At 51.3% G+C, this 21,600-nt stretch overlaps 2 protein-coding genes across 2 annotated transcripts; both read right to left on the reverse strand.

Annotated features, from left to right (window-relative positions):
- Positions 1-3,881: 3,881 nt before the first annotated feature.
- Kiss1 (KiSS-1 metastasis suppressor) lies at positions 3,882-10,005 on the reverse strand. The gene is made up of 3 exons (XM_036203098.1): positions 9,783-10,005; positions 6,059-6,187; positions 3,882-4,279 (listed from the first exon to the last, which is right to left on the reverse strand). The coding sequence occupies exons 2-3, from the start codon at positions 6,147-6,149 to the stop codon at positions 3,993-3,995; spliced, it is 378 nt and encodes a 125-aa protein (XP_036058991.1). The 5' UTR covers positions 6,150-6,187; positions 9,783-10,005; the 3' UTR covers positions 3,882-3,992.
- A 512-nt stretch (positions 10,006-10,517) lies between these two features.
- Positions 10,518-21,366, reverse strand: Golt1a (golgi transport 1A). The gene is made up of 5 exons (XM_036201978.1): positions 21,240-21,366; positions 14,027-14,283; positions 12,343-12,521; positions 11,580-11,643; positions 10,518-10,968 (listed from the first exon to the last, which is right to left on the reverse strand). The coding sequence occupies exons 1-5, from the start codon at positions 21,364-21,366 to the stop codon at positions 10,930-10,932; spliced, it is 666 nt and encodes a 221-aa protein (XP_036057871.1). The 3' UTR covers positions 10,518-10,929.
- Positions 21,367-21,600: the final 234 nt, after the last annotated feature.

A 21,600-nucleotide genomic window follows, 5' to 3' on the forward strand; every position in this document is an offset into this window, starting at 1 on the left:
GGTAACAGAAGCAGTCAGGGAAGAGCACACCAGCTCTTTGGACTTGATGTCCTTAGCCTTCTTGTGACCACATCTGGGCCCAGGCAAGCTGCTGACAGAGAGAGGAAGTAGACAGGGCAAAAGGCAGGTCTGAGGCTCTCCTGCTCTGGGGGTTGTAGGCAGACTTTTCTTTCCCACCCGCCGGTTCTCAAATAACCGACACAGAGACTTAATTACAAATGCTTGGCCAATGGGTTGGGGATTTAGCTCAGTGGTAGAGTGCTTGCCTAGCAAGCTCAAGGCCCTGGGTTCGATCCTCAGCTCCAAAAACAAAAACAAAAACAAAAACAAACAAACAAACAAACAAACAAACAAACAAACCCAAATGCTTGGCCAATAGTTCAGGCTTGTTACTAGCTAACTCTTACATTTTAGATTAATCCATATTTCTTATCTATGCTTTGCCACATGGCTTGGTACCTTTTCTCAGTACGGCATGCCCATCTTGCTTCTCTCTGCAACTGCTCTTGACTCGTCAGACTCTGTTCTTCCCACAGCATTCTCAATTTGGCTCTCCCGCCTAACCTTATCCTGTCCAGCTATTGGCCAGTCAGCTTCTTTATTAAACCAATCACAGTGATGTATATTCACACTGTGTGAAGGAATATTCCACAGGGGGACCAGGAACCTTATCTGTGCTGTCACTCTGGCTCCTGGATCTGCATCCTAAAGCAAATCCTTGGGCAGACAGGAGTGGGGTGGGGGTGCTGCTCCAAAGGGTGGGGGCTGGAGAAGGAGGGGCTGGGGGAAGGTGACTGACTGCAGATAGATGGTGGGCATGTAGGAATGTGTCTTCCTCTTGATGCTATACCTTCCCAGGAACATCATGTGGGCACATTTTACCTACCTCTCTGAGCCCACTTTCTTTTCTTTGCTTTTTCCTCTTCTTCTTTTTTTTTTTTTTTTTTTTGGTTTGTTTGTTTTTGTTTTTGTTTCTTTACAAGACAGGGTTTCTCCCTGTAGTTTTGGTGCCTGTCCTGGATCTCGCTCTGTAGACCAGGCTGGCCTTGAACTCACAGAGATCTGCCTGGCTCTGCCTCCTGAATACTGGGATAAAAGGTGTACACCACCACCACCCAGCCCACTTTCTTTTCTATGCAGTGGAGCTTATATTATATCTCTCATCTCATAGGTTATTGTGAGGATGAAATGAGGTGACTCTTTGCTTGACAAACTATAGGTACTTAACGTTGCTTGTGAACATACTAAGGATGATACTAGAGGCCAAAATCTCCCTGTTCCCCTCCTACCCCTGACCACTGTATTTCTTTCCTCAGGGATGGGAGACTACTCCAGAGGGGTGGAGCCTGGGGGTAGACTCATCCCTCTAGATGCCTTACCCCCGGGCACTTTAGGATTGAGAGCTCCTGTGCATCTTTAAGTCTTTGAGCTTTGGAGAGGGTCCTGGGAACCTTGGGGACATGTAATATTATGTCTTTCACTTTCCTTTTGCTCTGCCTTTCCTTCAATCTGGAGAGCAGGTTGAAAGTTAAGATTGGAGCCACACAAAGGCAAAGATCTCTCCTGTCCCATAGAGACCCCAGCCTTTCCAGAGACATGGGGCCAAGAATTGGGAAGCCCAGAGTCTTGTAGGTGGCAGTTTAGGGTCAAGAGGCATGGGACATAGAATCAGCAACCCTTTCAGCTGTCTGCTGCAGTGGACCTCTGGGCTAGTTACCACAGAGGGCTCAGGATGCCTTGGTTGTGCTGAGAGCTAGCAAGGCCTGAAATGTGGTCAGGGGGCTGAACCACACCCAGGTCACACAGGGACACGCACACATACGTACCTGCATGCAGATTCTCTCTTCCACTCCAGTTCCGCACAGAGAGGCCTGCTTCTCATAGCAAAGAACATACTGCACTGTCCTGCCCCTAAAGTGGCAATCTTCCTCGCCTCAACAACAAAGGGGTGGGTAGAGGGAGCCACAGGGGTTTCATAAAAACTGGGCTGAGAACAGAGCTCAGGGACCCATAGTCTTTTATTACCTATAAGCTTCATCAGAAAAAAAGGACTGGAGTCTGTGAGGGAAAAAACACTCCTGGGAATAGGTGTTGTGTTATTATTCCTCCCCACAAGGTACAGCAGCACGCCCATGCTATTGCAGCGCCCTTTCCAATATCAACAGTGTCACGATACTGACACAACACGCTTCCACACGAGCTCACAGAAGATCCTGGAGGGCAATTTCAAGGATAAAGATGGGGATGGGGACAGGTTGTCATGTTCCCATGATAGCCTATTGTGTTGCCATAGCAACACAGCTCTGCCTCCATCCTATGCACTCCTGGTTTCTGTGATGAGCAGAAGAACACTGTGGTGCTTTACAGCATGGGGGTGAGGAGACCCTATAATCCCTGAGGAAGTGGACTAGGGAGCCCCAAGGCTCTCAGATTAGGCTGTGGCATCTTGTGGGCAGGAGGGTAGATTTCCTGGGGTTTCCTAATGACAGGTTCTACTTCTTTTCTGCCTAAAGTTCTACTCCCCAGCTGTTGGGGGCCCAGGAGTTGACTCAGATGAGAGCCCTGCCATCTTAAAGAGGCTTGCAGGTGCAGCTGTGATGGGGTGGGGGGAACCATTAGCTCACTGTCACAAGCTTGGACTCCATGACATCCATCTTTTGGGTCCTCAGCATGGTACTATGAAGACCAGAAAAAGACATCCATGCTGGGATGGTCCCAAGCAAAGAGCTTTCCTGGGAGAGAAGGATACTCCTGACATCCCTTTCACCTCCATGCTCAGGGGCCAGGCAGCCCCTACAGAAGCCTGGTGACAGGCTCAGGTGACAGTTAATCCGCTGCAAACAGGGCAGTGATTGGCACTATCTTGTGGATCGCTCTGTTCAACTGACATGGAAATTGAAGGGAAGGAACTTGATGGGTCTGTGTCCCCCTCCACCACCATCAAAGTGTGAGGCAAAACTTCTATCAGGAAAGAAGGGAAGTCTCAGAACGAGGAAGGCCGCTCCAGAACATTGCAGAGAAACTTGAGCTTGGGCTTGGAAGTGGTGGACACAGCTTCTAATCCCAGCATTTGACAGGTGGAGGCAGGTCCATATCTGCAAGCCGGTCTGGTCTAGCTAATGAGTTCCAGGCCAGCCAGGGCTATGTAGTGAAACTGTCTCAAAATAAATAAACAACTTCATTCTAATAGTTTTTTTTTTTCCGCCTGAGACAGGGTTTCTCTGTGTAGCCTTGTGCCTTTCCTGGAACTCGCTTTGGAGACCAGGGTGGCCTTGAACTCACAGCGATCCACCTGCCTCTGCCTCCCGAGTGCTGGGATTAAAGGCGTGCGCCACCACCGCCCGGCTAGATATGTATTTTTTAAAAAGAACAAAATTTTATCTTGCTGAAGTGTCCAAGTGGTATCCAGTTTGGGCACCTCTTTAGGTTTTATATTTTTTCAGCAATTCATTTTTTTAATGTAAAGATTTATTTTTAATTAGTGTATGCATGTCTGTCTGTCTGAGGGTATGTGCGTGTGAGGGTAGATGCCCAATTGGCCAGAAAAGGGCTTTAAATCCCTTGGAGCTGGAGTTACAGGTAGCTGTGTCCACTGAGTGTTAGGAACCAAACTCGAATCCTCTAGAAGAGCCGCAAGTGCTCTTAACAGCCGAGGTCATTTCTCCCGCCCCTTATTTTTTTTATTTTATATTTTCAATGCTTTGAGTTGCAACAGACTGGGGAACAGCTGGGGCCTTCCTTAACTATTAGTTAGTTTCAAAAGCACCAACTTTGGCACCAGAGACATCTTGCAATCAGCTAAGAGGCAACTGAGAGAGAGAGAAGAGGACCTGCCCCATCTGCACTGTTCGCAGAGGTCAGGGAAGAATCGCAAGCAGTGAGACAGCAGCATTACTTTATTACCCTAGTCCAGAAGTCTACCCCAGCCCTGCATGCCGGCGGGCTGAGGCTGCAATCCCCGGGCCGGCTGCAATCCCCGGGCCGCCCTGCACTCAACCCCGCGCCGCCCGCGCCGCCTGCCTCCTGCCGTAGCGCAGGCCGAAGGAGTTCCAGTTGTAGGCCGACAGGTCCTTCTCGCGCTGCACTAGCACCCCGCGGGGTGCGGGGATCAGGCGACTGCGAGCGGCGCACAGGGGCCGCTGGCGCCCCGCGGAACTCTCCACCGGTGGGCACGGCGAGGTCCTACGAGTTCGCAGCCCTGCAACCCCGGGTTTCCTCTCTGCGCACCGCGGGCCCTTTTCCCAGGCATTGATGAGTTCCTGGGGTCCCGGCCGCTGGCCTAGGACAGAGAGCACAGGCAAGTGAGGCTGGGGCTGCAAGGCTTGAAGGCTTGCTTTGGACACAGGCTCAGACCTCCGGATGCTGGCCCTGGGTCCTCAACCTCAGAAGCTGGGCTCTGACCTCAGTGTGGAGCCAAAGTGCTGCTTGGTTAGAGTGATTGGGATGTTTGCCCCTCCCCCAACTCCCTCAATAGCTTTGCTTTAGTGCTGGCCAAAATTCTCCTAAATAACTTGATTAAACTACCTCCTTTGAGGAAGCAGAGAGTTTGGAAATCAAGAAAACCAAAGTGTGTAGGGGGGACACTCTACTCTGTCTCTCTTCTGGGCTTTCTGCCTAGTTGAGTGTCTGCATCTGCAGTTTGAGTGCCTCAGGAGCACCTGGGGCGCAGGGGAGGGAGGGCAATCCATTTATCTTTCAGAATGCTTGAAACAGTACCCCCGCACATAGTAGGGCCTCAATAAGTGCTCATCAAGTAAAGGCTAATGAGAAACCTGGAGTAATGGAAATCAACGACGTGGGGCCAAGGCCATTGTGGCCCCAGCCCCTGTGGCCTGACCCTGGTCACCGAGGACAATTGCAAAACTCCACATACAGTATCAAGACTCGGTGATGACCAGACATTATCTACCTACATTACCCTTGCAGGCACAGCTCCCCAGGCAGGTGCAATGTCTTCGCTTCCTGCTGGAGGCTAATAAGGCTCACTCTGGAAACACTTCACAGACAAGGCTCATTAAACACTCCCCCCCTCCCTTCCCTCCCTCCCCCCTCCCTCCCCCTCTCTCTTTGGCAGTAAAACAGGGTAAGTAGTTGAGAGCACACAATAAGTCTAGTCAATTATAGCGAGTTAGTAGCAGAGAGGCCTGGTGTGAGTGGGTGTTGGGGCGGAGGATGGCATTGAGCTTGGCTCCTCGATTCCCTGGCACACTTTAGAGATGAGTGTGGCCACGGTCCAAGATTAATAATAACCATCTGGGAGGCCTCTCCTACCTTCTCTGGGTAACTGGTGCGGGAGAGATCTCAGTTCTATACACAGGATATACTGTGTGGCCAGACAGAGCCAATGTCCCTGGACAGTGGTGGGGTTATTCCTTGCCCTGGAATGATGGCACCATTGGTGAAGTGTCTGGGGCCCTGTTCCCTTTGATTTGGTTATGTACAATGATGTCAGATTCGGAGGGGGTATCCTGCATCCCATGCCTAAGATCTGAGGTCCAGAGAGGCTAAGCAAGCTCTAGTATGTACAGAAAGCAGACCACCAAGGAGAATTCAAATTCATGCTGGAACTCAGCAGCCAGGCTCTTGGGGTACCCTGGCACCTGCTGGGATTCGTCAGCATTTGGCTGAATAACTTGGGGGCACACTGCCTCTATGGACTTCAGTTCCCCGAGCTCATCAGTTCCCCCAGTGAACTCATGAGGTTGATAGGTGTCAAGGGCTGTCTGTCTGTCTGTTGAGGTTTTTGTTTTTCATTGTGTTGTTTTCAACACCCCCCCCCCTTAGGGGATGTGAGGTCACAGATTAAAGCCGCTTACACATTCAGCTCCTTCCCAGCATCCACACAGAGAAGTGCTTGGGATAGAGCAGAGAGCACAGGAGGAGACAGTCACAAAGGGTCTGGGGTTAATAGGCTCCTGAGCCTCCTGTGTTCACAGCAGACTGGGCCCGGGGCCAGCCCCAGGTATCCATGAGGTGCAGTCATTAAACTCCTGTCTGAGAAATACGCTAAGTCTTATGTGCAATGACTCTCACGCCCCTCTTCCTGGACCGTGCGTACCTGTGGGTCCAGGGGCCACCTTTGCCGGTGGCTCCGCAAAGGTGGCGACACAGAGGAGAAGCAGCAGATGCCAAGAAGCCAATGAGGTCATTCTGGCAGAAAGAGGCAGGTCCACAAGGTGTCCAGAGGCTGAGTGAGACAGAGAGAGGCAATAAAGACCAGGTCGGAGTTAGCACTGTGCCAGAGCCTAGGTCAGAGAGAGAGCCTGGGGGAGAGGAGAAAGCCCCGTGACCAGAGATGACCTGTGGAGGGATGAGCCTGAAACAAGGCCACAGGGACCAGGACTGAAGGAGCAAGGGAGGAAGGAAGGATGGATGAAAAGGAAGGGTCAGATTTGATGAAAGGAGTGAGCTGCTTATGCTGAACAGTGGGGAGTGGGGGATTGTGGGTCGTAGGTTTGCTGGAGAAGGATGTAGAAGGAGAGGAAGGTGCCATGCTTGGGGGTGACCAGGGAGGGGAGGCAGAGGAGGTCACACAGGAGTGTGCTCTGAGGTTCAACTATTCTCTCAGGAGTCTAGGATCAAGCCCTTCTCCCCTTTGTGCTGGGGTCTGTGCAAATATGCTTTATTGCTCAGCTCTCCCAGGTAGTACACGCCTTCCTCAGTCTGGCCCTGGCCCTGCTGCTAAGACAGAAACCCAATTCCTTATCTCTTCCAGGAAAAAGGGAAGAAAGAGGCAATCATCTAGCACATTCTCAAAGCTCTCCGCAGCCTTGGAGACCATCACCAAATTGTCTTATTGCCTGTAATTCAGGACGGGGGAAGCCTTTCCCTCGTCTAACCCATCAGTTGCCTCTATTCTCACGGGCTCTGGGAGGTCGTCAACTAAATTGGCCGCATCCATTTGACTGATGAGATAGGAGCTGACCCTCATCTAGCCTCTCTGCCTCTCTCCTCCCCTGCTCCCCATTCCTCCCCACTTCTCCAGCTCCCAAGTCCAATTTCCCTTTGAAGAAGTCATCATGCACTTTGAAACTGTCCAACAGATGGGATTAAGGACAAAGTACCCAGGAGGCTGGTGCCACAGCAGGTTGAACCTAGGCTTTTGTCAGAGGACAGGGGTGAGGAGTATCATTGTGACCAAGTGTTAGGAGCAGTTTCTCAGCACCATGCATCCCGCCACTATGCCCCCTACTACCGCGCCCCCCCCCCCGCCCCAGTCCAACTGCAGACTCACACATGGTGGGGTGAGAATCCTGACTTGAAGTACTCCAACTTTTCCCTCATCCCATGAATCATGAGTAGGCCACGCCCATCTCCAGGCACCATTGCTTAGCCTGGCCACCTGCTGCCTGATCAGATGGCTACTAAGACTGATTCTGTGACACCTTGGAAGTCAGATACATTCTGCAGCTGCCTTAAGGCCGAATAGAACACGGAGGAGAGACCAAATCCACTAGGAAGAGCCTTAGTTCTAAAGGCTAGTGTTTGGAAGGCACTGCAAACTGAGACTGTGCTAGGTGCTGGGGTGCTGAGGGTGCCCACACAGGGTATGGCTGACCTCAAGCCTAAGGTAAGAAGTTGACTCATAGGCAGCTTAGACAAGTGGATCATTTCAAAACAACAGCAGACACATGTTAAAAGGCAGGGAAGCCCAACCTGGAGGGTCCAGGCGGTGGGGGCACCTGGGCAAGCTTATGCCAGATGAAGAGGGCTCGCAGAAGCCACTCACCTCAGGGGATCTGCCTGGACTGGTGCCAGGGTGCTGGAATGGCAGTCAGAGCTAGGTATATATAGGGGCTGCTGGATACAAAGCTAGAGCTTCATACGGAGAGAAAACCATCCCAAGTTCTATCCCAAAGGGGCCTGAGGAAGGCAGGAATGTATCAGCTCTGAAGATGGGGCCTCCTGGCTTCTCTGAACAGAGCAGGGTGGGAGGTGAGGAGGGGGGAGGGGTTATCAGAGGGGGAGGTTGGGCATCCTGATGTCTCCCTCTCCGTCACTGTAGTACTCCGTCCCATCATGGACAGCACTTCTCATGTGTACCATGGGAGAACTCTGCCGGCCCCCAACACGGCCTCACCCCACATATACACACATACCACACACAGACCACACACAAACGCACTACATCCGACATGGGCCTGGTGAGTTGGCTCAGTAGGTAAATGTGCTGGCCATCAAGCTTGACAATCTGAGTCTGATCCCCGGGGCCCACATGATGAAAGGGGAATGAATACCAACTCCCAAAAGTTGTCCTCTTGACTCCCGAATGTGAGCTCTGCTCACACACATACACAGCAAAATAAATAAATAATAATAAACACATAAAATAATGTACAACACATTACCCCAAATACACACCACATATATCTCACATGCACCATACACATGCCACACACAGACACCCCGGACTTAATTAACTGCTTAGTCTACAGGGCACATGATGTGTGCAGTAGAATTGAACTGCTTGAAAATCAAAAAGAACACACACACACACACACACACACACACACACACACACACACACATACCGCACACACAAAACAGGGCCAGTGTATTCAGCCAGGCATCCCAGGATCATGTGGCTAGCCTGTCAATCAGGAGTGATCAGTGCTCCTGGCATTCTATTTGCTTGATGCTTCAGTTGGCCTTGGGTTGAAGGTCTGCTTCCCCAGACCCTCCCCGGGTCCGGGCAGTCCCGGGTCCTGTCAGCAGGGTACCTACCTTGGCTGGGTTCTGGCTTGAGGGCTGGAGGGAGAAGAACCACTTGGATAGTTGGAACACACCGAGAGAAGCCACTGGCTCCCGGGTTCCCTCTCTCTGGCTCCCTGATCACAGCCCCTTTTATGAAGTCTGGGTGGGTGACGTCTCCAGGCACAGTCCCACCTCTGCCCTCCCAGACCCTCCTTGGAACTCCACGCCCCGCCGCTGGCTTCCGCCTCCTGGCTGGAGCCATTGATTTCCTCGCCCCCAGAAACCATCCAAGGCTGCTCTCCTAATCTCACTAATTCTTCCATCATCTCCATCCTCTTGACGCCCCTCCCTTGCAGCTGGAGACTCAGTCTGCCCCAAACAATAAAGAGAAAGTGACTGAGGAGTGTGTGTGTGAAATGTCTTATCCCTCTCTGCCAACACACACACACACACACACACACACACACACACACACACACACACACCTCGAAGTGAATAGAAGACATAGGCTGGAGGAGGAAAGGAAGGGCACAGCCTGACCCAGAGGCTGCTCAATGCCCACATGCTGCCCCCTCAGAGAGAAAGCCAGGTCAGATTGGCCTCTGTCAGGGGTGGCTCCTGTGCTGTGAATTGAGAGTGGGGGGTGAGGCTGGGGGGTCTGCTCTCCTCTTTTTCCCCTCAATTACCGAACTCCTGCATGACATGGGGTATGACACGCATGAGACAGGGCATGGTCAGATGTGCTGGACAGTTATATAAGCAGTTGGCTCTAAGGAAGGACAGTAAAGCTGGCCCTAGTGCCCCATACACAGAATTCTATCTCCTGGGTGCTTGAAGCAGAAGGATAAGTCTGAAGTCGGTCTGGGATGTGCAGAGAGTTCAAGGCCAGGCTGGTTGACAGAATTGAGCTATTGTCTCAAAAAAAATCAAAACGTGGCAGGCATAGTGGTACATCCCCAGCACTTGGGTGGCAGAGGCAGCTAGACCTATGAGTTTGCAAAGACAGCCTGTGCTACATGGTGAGACCTTGCCCCGCCCCCCCCCCCAATTATAATCATACTACAGAAGGAAGAGAGGAGAGGGCATACCTATTTTGTACTTGATGCTGCCTAGCTGGCCTTGAGAAAGCAGATTCAGAGAGTGGGCAGCACTGGGTGCCTGAAGGGCGAGGGCAGCCTCTCCGTTGGTACCCCCTAGCACCTACTCCGCTGCCAGGCAAATAGAGGAAGGAGCTCAGTGGATGCTCACCATGACTCTGATCCCCCTTCTTCCCTTAAGGGTTTTGTTGTGGTTTGTTTGTTATTTTATTTTAGACAGGGTCTCACTGTGGCCTTGGCTGGCCTTGAACCCACCAGAGATCGGTTTGATTCTGCTTCCCAGGTACTGGGATTCAAAGTGTGTGCTACTAAAGCCTGGCCTGTGCCTTTCTTCGGTCCACTCCTTTTAAGCCTGTATGGCGCATCATATATATAATCCCACCACTCAGACATTCGAAGCAGGATGATCGTGAGTTCCAGGCCAACCTTGTCTCAGAAAAACTCCTTTACCATGAGACGAGGGGCTCCCCAGAACAAGGACCAGCTCCTCTGTGAGGCTGGGTTCTCTGAAGGCAATGGCGCCATCCACCCCCAAACAGAAGGTGGTTTCTGCACCAACTCTACCTGCTGTGTCCTAATTGGAGTGGCCACCTCAGGCCTGAGATACTCTTCCTGGTGCTGTGTGGGTTAGTTTCCATTGCTTGCCTAATGTTAACTGAAGCTTAGAACCATATCAGCCCCTTTAGGATGTTAAATACCAGCATGAAAATTACGCCAATTACAGGGTCCGACTCTTAGAGGTTGCAATTACACCTTGTAGTATTAGGTTGGGAAGTGATTGCACGTCCAACCTAGGGCTGGGCTGGATACCCTGGACTGGAGACATCAACCCCAAATCTCAGACACATTCACAGCTTGAGGATTTAATCTTCACTCCCCTGTATAAATTCAGATTGGGAAAGTTGCTTCCAGCCTCCACTGGGTGTCAGGGTCAGGATCTCTACTCCTGGCAGCGTCTTGAGATAACTTGGGGGTCTAAGATCAGTCAGTCAGCTCCATCTTCCTGCCGGACTTGGAGATGCCCGAGTGTGATGGGAAGTAAGTCAGTGCTGGGGAGGGGGGCTCATGAGGATAACCCCCATTTCCCTTCCAGCCCCCTCCACCAACAATCCAAGTTCAAGGAGCGCATCTCGACGGTTCAGACCATTGAGCTGGAGCCTTGAAGTTTCTGCAACAGCTGTGGGAGCCAAGAATCATTATTCCAGACAAAGAGTGGGAAGTGGACTCAATATCCAGGCTATTACCCAGCTGGCCTTGAGATGCGGGGCTATGCTGCACTACACGTGGCCAGTGGCGGTGGGGTGTGCCCAGCTGGCAGGCGCTGCAAGATGTGGGGTTCTGGCCCCCTTCTTGGGTGTCTCAGTGTGCATCTGTCAGGTGCTTCAGAGGTAGGTGTGGGCCCAGAACAGGCTCCACTCCCTGCTTTACTTGATGTCACCAGCTGTCGTACATGCCCGTGGCCCAGACTTAATCATGTGTCCCAGAAGCACATGTTGCCTGGGTCACCTGGAGTTTTCATTTCTTGGGCTGGGGAGCTGTTCATGACTGCCTTCTCTCACCCACACCTCAGCTACTCCAGCCTACAGGGCCCTTGCTTTGGATCTTGTCGAGTGGAGAAGAAACAGGGAGGGAGGGGAATGAACCTGGGGTGGGTGTGTCTCAGAGGGTTTGGGGGGGGCAGGAGGGAGGGTAGCAGGGGGTCTGGGGCACTTAGGAGACCACTTTAACCCATTCCATACCCTCTCCCACCCCAAACACCACCGCCAAGCCCAGACTTCATCTACTCACGGTGCTCAGGAAGGGGATGTTAGAAACACTGCCCAGGAATCCAAAGGCCACAGGGAAAAAGCCCCTAGGAACAAAGAGAAGACCAGGGTCAGTGGTGGCCCAGGAGGGGAGGAGGAAGGTAGCAAACTGACATCCCCCTACTCAAAGGATCAGACTTTGGCTCCTGGGAGAGCAGCCCCTCGGCCCTGGGGACAGACATGTCCTGGGGTCTGTTGAAAGAAGCAGCAGAGTAAAGTGACTGAGAACCTCAGGCTGAGCTCCGGGGGTCTTACAGATGCATGGCTCTGCCTCTTACTAACACTGTACACTCTGAACAAATCCCTCACTTCTCTGAACCCATGGCCAGTTTTCAAATGTGCTTAACAGTATTGGTACCTACGTCATAGGACCTCACATACAGCCAAGCTCAAAGGGCATACATTTTTGTGAGTTACTCTCATGATTATTATCTTGGCCTGATGGGGTGGGGAACATCTACACTAGAGGCTGAGCCCCTGGCATGGATGGCGGCTAGAGGTTGTGTTCATGTGGGCACAGCCTTGTGTCTCAGCATCCTCCTGCCGCCGAGGCTTCCTTCCCTTTTCAAGCTGGCCAGGCCTGATGGGATGGATGCCTGATCGTTCACAGGGCATGGAGGCAGCCAGGCTGGGAAGTGAACCCCTAGTGTCCTGAATGAGTAAGGAGATTGGAGATTTGAATCTTGGCCACCAGGCCATTTCTCCCTAAACCCCAGTATTCTGAGGTTGAGGGAGATGGTACTCACTTGAAGAGGCTAACAAATCCGTAGGCCTCCAGGAGCATGCCCAGCAGGGGCCAGCGCAGTAACACAATGGCTACACCCCCCAGGAAGAAGCTGGTCCCCTTGAGCTTGTGTCGTTGAAAGAAGAAGGAAAACGTCCTCCTCAGGCCGATGATGAGGGAGAGGCCAGTCAGGAACAGCAGCTGCAGGCCCAGGGGAGTGAGTGAGGACAGAGAGAGCAAGTTCCACCCCATCCCCCAGGGCTCTGGGTGTATGTGTGTGTGTCACAGTGTGTGTGTGTGTCTGTGTGTGTGTGTGTCATCGTGTGAGTGTGTGTGTCTCAGGGTGTCTGTGTGTGTGTGTCTCAGGGTGTGTGTCTGTGTGTGTGTGTCACAGTGTGTGTGTCTCAGTGTGTCTGTGTGTGTCTCAGTGTGTCTCTGTGTGTGTCACAGTGTGTGTGTCACAGTGTGTGGGTGTGGGTGTGTCTCAGTGTGTGTGTATATGTGTCTGTGTGTGTGTGTCACTGTGTGTGTGTCACAGTGTGTGTGTGTCACAGTGTGTGTCTGTGTGTGTGTCTCAGTGTGTGTGTATATGTGTCTGTGTGTGTGTCTGTGTGTGTGTGTCACAGTGTGTGTCACAGTGTGTGTATGTGTCTGTGTGTGTCACAGTGTGTGTGTGTCTGTGTGTGTATGTCACAGTGTGTGTGTGTATGTGTATGTGTGTCATGGTGTGTGTGTGTCTGTGTGTGTGTGTCACGATGTGTGTGTGTGTCACAGTATGTGTGTCTCTGTGTGTCTGTGTGTGTGTGTCACAGTGTGTGTGTGTCACGATGTGTGTGTGTGTCACAGTATGTGTGTCTCTGTGTGTCTGTGTGTGTGTGTCACAGTGTGTGTGTGTCACAGTGTGTGTCACAGTGTGTGTGTCTCTGTGTGTCTGTGTGTGTCACTGTGTGTGTGTGTGTGTGTGTGTGTGTGTGTGTGTGTGTGTCCCAGCAGTGGGACAGAATCCCAGAGCTGGAAATGACTCTATCTAGTAGAGAATAGAAATGTCCTGAAGCAGAGGGATGGACTTGAAGGCCTTTCACTTTCCACCCAGTTCCTCAGCTCCAAGCTCCTCATATAGACTCCCAGGGAGGCTGCTGTGGGGTGAGATCTTCCTCTTTTACAGACAAGATGTTGGTACCCAAAGTCCCTGAAAGGTGCCCCCTGTGTGCTTCTGCCAGAGCCTTCCACATGGTTCCTAGTGGTCACTTTATGGGGCCCAGGCTCCCACAGAATTGAACTCTTCCTTCTAGTAGTTAGTTCCATGCCCCACCCACACCTCCACTGTGCCTTTTCTTTCAATGTCCCAACCCCTCCATCTCCTTCCCAGCTAGCTGTCTTTGGTCCACTCCTCCCTCTCAGTCCTTGTTTCATAGCGAAGCATTCATCTTACTCTGGCTTCCCCACAGCTTCTGCTACCATGGGTTATATCCTTGTTCCTAAATGCAGGGATTTGGTGGCGGGGACAGGGTCTGATTCATCGTGGGAACACCAGGACCTCACCTAGAGCTTGGTGTAATCATCTCAGTTTCTCCGTGCCCACAGACCCTGCTGTCGTCCGCCCCCCTCCCCAAGTCCTCCTCCACCCTGAACAGCTATGATCTGAATGAACTCGGGGCTGACCCTCCTGGCCATCCAGGAGAGGTACCTAGTTCTGGGGGACTCACATTGCCGAAAGCCAGGAGTACGGAGTCGAAGTACAGGAGTATACCCAAGACGATGAAGAAGACGCCGAAGCCGGTGATGCCCACACCAATCTCTGCAAGAAGCAAGGAGAGCTCAGCTTCCCTACCCCATGGGTCAGGCGTTCTGTGTAGGCTCTCTGTGTAGGAGAAAGCCGGCCAGGGGAAGGAAGATGGGCAGGAGCTGCTGGGCTCCTGGGCAGCTTTGTCCTCACATTTTGTCAACACAGCCCTCCCTGTGCCTGCAGCGCGTTGTTTTCAGGATTGAGCCCCGACAGAACTCAGTAACCTGCCTATTCTTTCCTTCGGCTGAGAGCTCCAGGGCCGTATGCAGCAGCAAGGAGAGAGAGACGTGGCTGAAAGCTCAGGACTGTGAGCTCCAGGCCCTGGCTGGCTCCTGGATTCCTCTGTGCCCTCTCCTCTCTCCTCAGCCCTCAGTGCTGACCTGCCCCAAGTGACTGGGAAAAGAGAAGCCATCAGTTAGGAAGACGCTCACCTATCCTGCAGCGGGGGTTCTAGGTAACCCCTCTCCCCCTAGTCTCCTCTAACTTTCAACTCAGCAGAGTCAGTCATTGGCTGACAGGGTTGACCGCCACCACTAACAGTGTCCCTATCCATTAGCAATGTCCTGTGGGTGCCATGGAAGAGCACGGGAGTTAACAAAACCAATGAGCAGCAGGCAGAAGTGTGGGGCAGTCAGGGCACCTGATTAGTCAAGGGCTGTACTCCGGCCTGTGGTGTGTGCTTCTGATCATTCTCTTCAGAAATAATGGACAGGACACGTGGTTGTTTGGTCTGAAGTCCTTCTCATCTCATAAGGAAATGTGAATTTGACTCTCTGCCACTGTGATAGGCAATAAACAACCATTCATTATGCTGCCTTTTTTTAAGGCTAACTTAAAAATTGGACTGGAGAGATGGCTCAGAGATTAAGAACACTGGCTGTTCTTCCAGAGGACACGGGTTCAGTTCCCAGCACCCACTTGGCAGCTCACCACTGTCTGTAACTCTAGTTCCATGGAATCTGACACCCTCACCCAGATATACAGACAGGCAGAAAACCAATGAACATAAAATAAAAATAAAATAAAGTGCCATTAAACATGCACACACACACACACACACACACACACACACACACACACACACACAATCTTTGAGTTCCTGGTTTCAAAGCTGAGCATGTCAATGCAGGTCTGTAATATCCCAGCACTTGGGAGGTGGAGGCAGGAGGATTGTGAGTCCATGTCATCCTTGTCTGCTTGAGATCATGGTGGACTACAGAGCACCCATCTCAACAAACAAACAAATAAAAAATCCTGCTTTCTGACCCTCTGGTTTATACCCAGAAGTGGGGTTTCTGGGCCACATGCTAATTTCTCTCACTGACATTTGAGAAGCTCCAGAGCTATTTTCCAGACTGGCTCATTCCTTTCCCTTACCTGTCCCCAAGGCACAAGACATCCCACATCCTTGGCAAAACTTGATTTAAAAAATATTTTTAGTTTTATTTTCATTTATGTGTATGTATGTGTGTCTGTGTGCTGTGTGTTTGCATGCCAAGTGTGGGTGCCTGCAGAGGCCAGGAGAGGCTGTCAGGTACCCTGGAGCTGGAGTCCCAGGCAGTTCCCATGGGTCCTCCGGAAGAGCAGTGAACACTCTGAGCTGCTGAGCCATCCCTCCAACCCCAATTTTAATGTTTCTGATAGCAGCCATGCTGACAATCTCGTACCACACTGTGGGGTTTTGCTTTGTTTTTAGAGGTAGGATCTCAGGTTTCTGACAGACCTTCATGACATGTTTGGGCTTATTGACTCCTTCCATGCCCAATGGTGCTGGCCCAAATGAAACTTCTTAGCACCTAGGGACAGCTCAGCAGAATACAATAATACCCTTGGGGCTATAGAATGGCTGTGTTCTGTTTCCACACTGTACGATGTTTCTACTCTAGGAGATAAGGTATCCACCCACTACAACTTTGCAGACGGGAGCATCGTGGAAGACTGTACCACATTTCTTTAATGGGAATGATTGAGATTTGTTGCAGTAGTGAGAGCTGAATCCAGGGCTGTACTCCATGTGCTAGACAAGTGTTCTATGCTAGTGCTGCATCCAACTTGCTCCCCAAATCAGGGTCATGGTCTGTCGCCTAGGTTGGCCTTGAACTTGCAATCTTCCCATCTCAGCCTTCTGCATAGCTGGGACTGTGGGTGCTCACCCAATGCCAGGCATGCTTTAAATTTGTATACTTGTTATAAAATATTATATATAATGTGATACAAATATATTATCAGCTGGGTGTGGTGGCACACGCCTTTAATCCCAGCACTCGGGAGGCAGAGGCAGGAGGATCTCTGTGGATTACAGCCTGGTCTACAGAGTGAGTTCCAGAACAACCAGGGCTACACAGAGAGACTCTGCCTGAAAACAGTAACAACAACAAAAGTCTGCTATCTCCTTACACTGGCCAGAAAAATATACATCATGACTCCAGTCTCATAAGACACCCTTCCCTCTACATGGAGACATGATATCAATATGGTTTTGCTATTTGTTTTGTACTGTTAAAATATCTGTATGCCCCATCTGTGCACCCTTAAGAATGAACTTGGGTTTGTTTGTCTGTTTGTCTTGCAAAAAACCTAAGTTTCTCAGATTTGCTTTGTATGTCTTTCTGGGAAGGACAGCAGAGCCTGGCTCTCCGGTCCACACACTCTGACCGTGATTCACTGCTGCTTGCTTCTTAGAGAAACAGGAATTTGAGTCAGGAGGCTACGAGAGGCTTTTAGATGTGGTCCTCCTGGAAGCAGAGGCCAGGAGTGATGGGATTGATTACACTAACCAGCCACAGCAGTGGCCCTCCCCTCACCCCTTGAGTGAGCCCAAAGATGTGTGCTGATGCCATTAGAGGCACCCAAGACCATTTTGGATCCCTATCAAGATTCTGAGAACCAATATGAGGAAACTCCTGTGGCAAGGATCCTGAGATGTGGAAGAATCCAAAGTGACCCACAGGCACAACCAGATGAGAATTCATGGCCTGCTCAGTGGTGTATGTCTGCACCTCAGGAGGCTGAGGCAGGAGGATCATGAGTTCAAGATCAGCTTGGGCTACAGAGTGAAAGGCTGACGTGAAACAAAATGTCCTGTGTGGTGGCGCATGCTGCCATCCCAGCCTTAGGCAAAGGCGGGAGAGTTACGTAAAGTGGGTCTAAGATCAGCCTGAGCTATATAGAGAGTGAAACTTTGTCTCAAAAAAACCTAAACCAACCAACCAACCACTCTCTGCATCTTCTCACATAGGCGTTACAATTACTTTGGGGTTATTGGGGTTACTTTGTAGCCCAGGAAAGTCCCCCTGCCTCAGCCTCCCCAGTGCTGGGATTACAGGTGTCTCCCACAGAGTGCAGCTCATTTTTTTTTATGTTAGACTTCTTCTCTAACAGTGGTTTGTGCCATGATCACTGCTGGTTTGTTCTGTGCTCTTCTCACAGGTTGGTGCAGTTCCAGAATTTTCCTCTGTTGGGATCAGCCTTTTTAAATAGGCCACATTTAGTTGCTTCTGGCATTCAGCGTCACACACAAGCTCATAAACACATGTCAGGAAGTGTGTTTCTCACACAGGGCTTCAAAACGTCCCCCATCTTTTGCTCCTACTATAGTTCAGTGATTCAGTCAAATTTAGGAAGGGGGGCTTGCACCTGAAGTTCCTTTCAGGATAGCAGCCGTGCAGAGGAGAAGGCAGTGGGTTTGGGTGGGCGTGTCTTACAGATAGATACACCGGCTGGAAGGTGATCGGTGCGTGATCCAGACAGAGGTCGCAGTGCGCCCCCTGCTGCACAAGTTACAAAGCAGCATGCAGGGAGTAAGGCAAACTGAGGATGGCCGGGCTCCAGGGCACAGCAGAGCAAGGGTAGAGACCTCCCCTGGCTTCAGACTGTCCAGTTTGGGGTCTTTCTATGTCGAGTATCATCTCAAGTCTGAGTCTCTACTCTTCAACCTCAGGTCCTTAGGTCCTGAAGTTCCCAAACTGCTGCCAGAAGGAGCCCCCAGCCTGCAGCCCTCGGGGACAGGCCAAAGCCAGGTGACCAAGGCATAGCTTTTCAGAATGCATCAGGCAAAGCCAGCTTCAATGTCTTTTTTTTCTTTTTTCTTTTCTTTTCTTTTTTTTTTTTTTTTTTTTTTGGCTACAGGGCATTGCCTCCTGGGGCAGATGGATAGGTTTCTTTGGCCCACTCGTGTGTAAGGAGTAATCTATCAATTGGTTCTCAAATTCCTCATCCTTCTTCTCCAATTCATGTGATCTTCCTGCCTCAGCCTACCAAGTAGCTAGGGCTACAAGTGTGAGGCAGCTGTGGCCCTTTTCTTTTTACAATCACAAATGTACCGAAATTTCTAAGTACTCTGGGGTCCTCACCTACTTGCAAGTAGATGTCACCCCTGAGCCATTAGGAGTATCCTTCCCTCCCCTTCAGAGAGACCCTGCTCGAGCTTTACCCATGCGTGCCCGTAACAACATTCATAGGGAAAGAACACTGCTCATCAGCATGTGCCACCTTCAGTGTGCATGTCTGGAATACTTCCACAATCGGTACTCACATGACCTTGATCTTTGGAAGATGCAGGCCTGTTATTTGTAGGTGGTCCCTTCATAGGGTGTGTCTAAGACTTTCTCAAGGCAAGAGCTCACGGGCAGAGCAATCAGCCAGAAGTTACCGTGTACACTTACAGCAGCCTGGGGGGCGAATCTGCTTCTAGCCTGATTACCACCGATGAAGTACCTTTACTCTTCAGGTGACACAGTGGACCCTCCTGTGTAAGGTCCTGCCTCTACCCCATGGGAACGTCCTCCTCACCCCATCCTGGCTACCTGCTCTGCCCACAGGCTGGGGCTCTCGCTCCCCATTTTGAGTACCCCTTCCTGTTCCATCAAATGACTTTCAGATAGGACCTTTGGAGAGGAAGAAGGGGAGATGTCCATAGTGATAGACAGCTGGTGCTCATGCCGTATCGGGCACAGGTCACATCTTAACTTGACATAACCACCTGTGAAGGGGCTGTGGTTAACTCCACGTCACAAAACCAAACTGAAACCTGAGGGAGTTTGCTGCCCACCCAGGCCTTGAATCCAGTGGAGACTGTGAAATGTGACATTGGCCATTTTTGCACAAAGTGTTCTTGCTCTGGCCATTAATAACCTTCAGGTAACCAAATCTCCAAGTAGGTGTCAGTCCTTGGCAGTGAACAGCAGGCCACCCCCTGGTTGAGATCTCCTCTCCTGACTCCCAGGATTCTTTCTGATTTTCTTCCGGTTGGCTAGCTATCTCCCGCTTCCCAGGCCCCCGCCAGCACCTACTTTCTTTCTTTTATGATTTGGCTCACTCAGGGTTTGGGCCCAGCCCCTGCCTCTCCTCACTCTGTGTTCACACGCCTTCCAGTGTTTTTAAATGCTGCCTGTGTGCTGACAATGTCTACATTTATCTCTCTCGCCCAGGACTCACGGGATCCTGCTGCTTGCTTGGCTGCTGGCTGGCTTTTCTCTCTGGCACTGTGCACACCACTGGTCCCAAGCTGTGATCAGCCTTCCTTTCTTTATCCTCCACCTCCTGTGAAAGCGTCCCGGCTGCCACTGTCTGCCAAGTCACTTGAGGCGGCTGCCACCCTCCTGTCTAATCGAATGTCTCGGGCAGATGCTTTCAGAAGCATCCAAAAACCGCCACGCTTCTCCCTCCCGCCACGCCACTCCTAGCCAGCCACCCTCTTCTCTCTCCTGGACACCCCTCTCCCCCTGCCCCGCCCCCTGCACAACCTCCATTAGTCTCGTTTCCTGCTTTCCACTACTCCCATCGCCAACCCTCTTCCATACAATGCTCAGAGATTGAAAACGGACCAGCTGCCCATACAGCATCCTGGTCATTCCACTCACTCGGAATGAATCAGGGACCCATTTCTGTATGTGCATTATAGATCCTGTGGGGGGCGGGGAGCTCAAACTTCTTCCACTTTCTCTCAAATCCACCACACTCCTCTTACAGCCTTTGACTGTCTATGATGCCCATACTTTCCTGCCCCAGGACCTTTGTGTATGAGGTTTCTTCGTGTGGAACACTCTCCTCGCGGTTTTAAATGGCAGCTCCTCAGGGAAGCCGGTCCCAACCTCTGTGCTCTGGCATCAATCTGGTTCTGTCGTTTCTTCCTCTTGCAGGACTAAGCACCGTTCTTCACAGGACTTGTCACAGCCAGTAAGAGCGTATTATCCCACCTGAAGGCTGATGAGCTTAGTAACACGTGCCAGCATGCCACGTCAGCGTGGGCTCAGGAATCCGGGATCCATCCTTCTTCCTCTGTCTTTTTTTACTCCCCGGGTGGCAGGGTGGGCATGCTGAGCGGGCAGTTTTGGGGGTGTATGGAATGATGTGGAGATACTTTGGTTGTCAGAAGGTAGTGGAGGGTTGGCTGATGTCACCTGGTGGGTGGCCAGAGGTACTGCTAAACGTCCATAGTGCCCAGGACAGTTTCCACGACAGCATCATCTGTGCCCAAACACTCAGGGAGTGGGAAGACTGAAAGGTTGTGCTCCAAGGATCCGGGGACTCCCATGGCTTTAAGCACCAGCTATAGACATGTTGACTCCCAGATTTCTCTTTCTGGGTAAGTCTCTTTCTTCAAGTTCAGACCTATACCCTCTACTCTCTGCCTGAGGTCTCACCCGGATGTCTGAGACAAACATACCCAGCCTATGCAAATCTGGCTCCTGCTTCCCACTTCCACATCCACTTTCCAATCCACTCCCCAGGTACCAGGGAGGTATTCTTGACTCTTCATCCCTTCATATCTCACATCCCGTCTTCCAGCAAATTCCTCCAAACAGTCACACAGGACCACTTCCCATCTCTGCATTGCATCTCCTGCCTTCTCTCACCTCAGAAAGGCCTCTTCATTGCTACCCTACCCTCTACAATTTGTTCTTGAGAATTCCAGCAACCAGAGTGAGCTTTTAAAATGCGAAAAGGTCACACCTCTCACATACAGCACCCTCCAAACTTGCCCATCTGTACAGTGATCCACCATGGGCTGTCTTTCGGGGACCTCCCTTACCCAAGCTCTCCTTTCCACCTCTGATGTTCCAGCCACACCAACCTCTTTGTTGGGACACACACACACACACACACACACACACACACACACACACACCCACCACGGGTATAATGCCTCAGGACCTTTGTGCCAGTGGTTCCCTCTTCCTGGAACATTCTCCTGTACATGGCTGCATAGTCTACCTTCTCACTTCTTGTAGTCGGCGGCGGCGGCGGCGGCGGCGGCATCAGGGCCTTTTCCAGCAAAGCCTTCCCTGGCCGATGGAAATGAATCCCCCAACACACACACACACACACACACACACACACATTCTTCAAGCTCATGGCCCCTTTATTTTTGCTTTAGGATGGGAGGGGTGCTTACTACTATCTACCTTGCTACACACAGGAGGCATTACCTCTCTTACTTTTAGCATTGCGTTCTGTGTTGGCACAGTGCTTGGCATACAGCAGATAGTTACC

Source organism: Onychomys torridus, chromosome 11, assembly GCF_903995425.1.
Source record: "Onychomys torridus chromosome 11, mOncTor1.1, whole genome shotgun sequence".
NCBI classification, from domain to species: domain Eukaryota; kingdom Metazoa; phylum Chordata; class Mammalia; order Rodentia; family Cricetidae; genus Onychomys; species Onychomys torridus.

What these genes read in the sequence shown, in the direction of transcription:
- Golt1a (XM_036201978.1), bottom strand. Translation starts at nt 21,366, where the DNA reads ATGCCGCCGCCGCCGCCGCCGCCGCCGACTACAAGAAGTGAGAAGGTA. An exon ending in TACTCCTGGCTTTCGGCAAT is followed by an intron (nt 12,522 to 14,026) that starts GTGAGTCCCCCA and finishes CTGGGCCTGCAG; the next exon opens with CTGCTGTTCCTGACTGGCCT. An exon ending in GGATTTGTTAGCCTCTTCAA is followed by an intron (nt 11,644 to 12,342) that starts GTGAGTACCATC and finishes CTTTGTTCCTAG; the next exon opens with GGGCTTTTTCCCTGTGGCCT.
- Kiss1 (XM_036203098.1), bottom strand. Translation starts at nt 6,149, where the DNA reads ATGACCTCATTGGCTTCTTGGCATCTGCTGCTTCTCCTCTGTGTCGCC. An exon ending in GGTGGCCCCTGGACCCACAG is followed by an intron (nt 4,280 to 6,058) that starts GTACGCACGGTC and finishes TCTCTGTCCTAG; the next exon opens with GCCAGCGGCCGGGACCCCAG.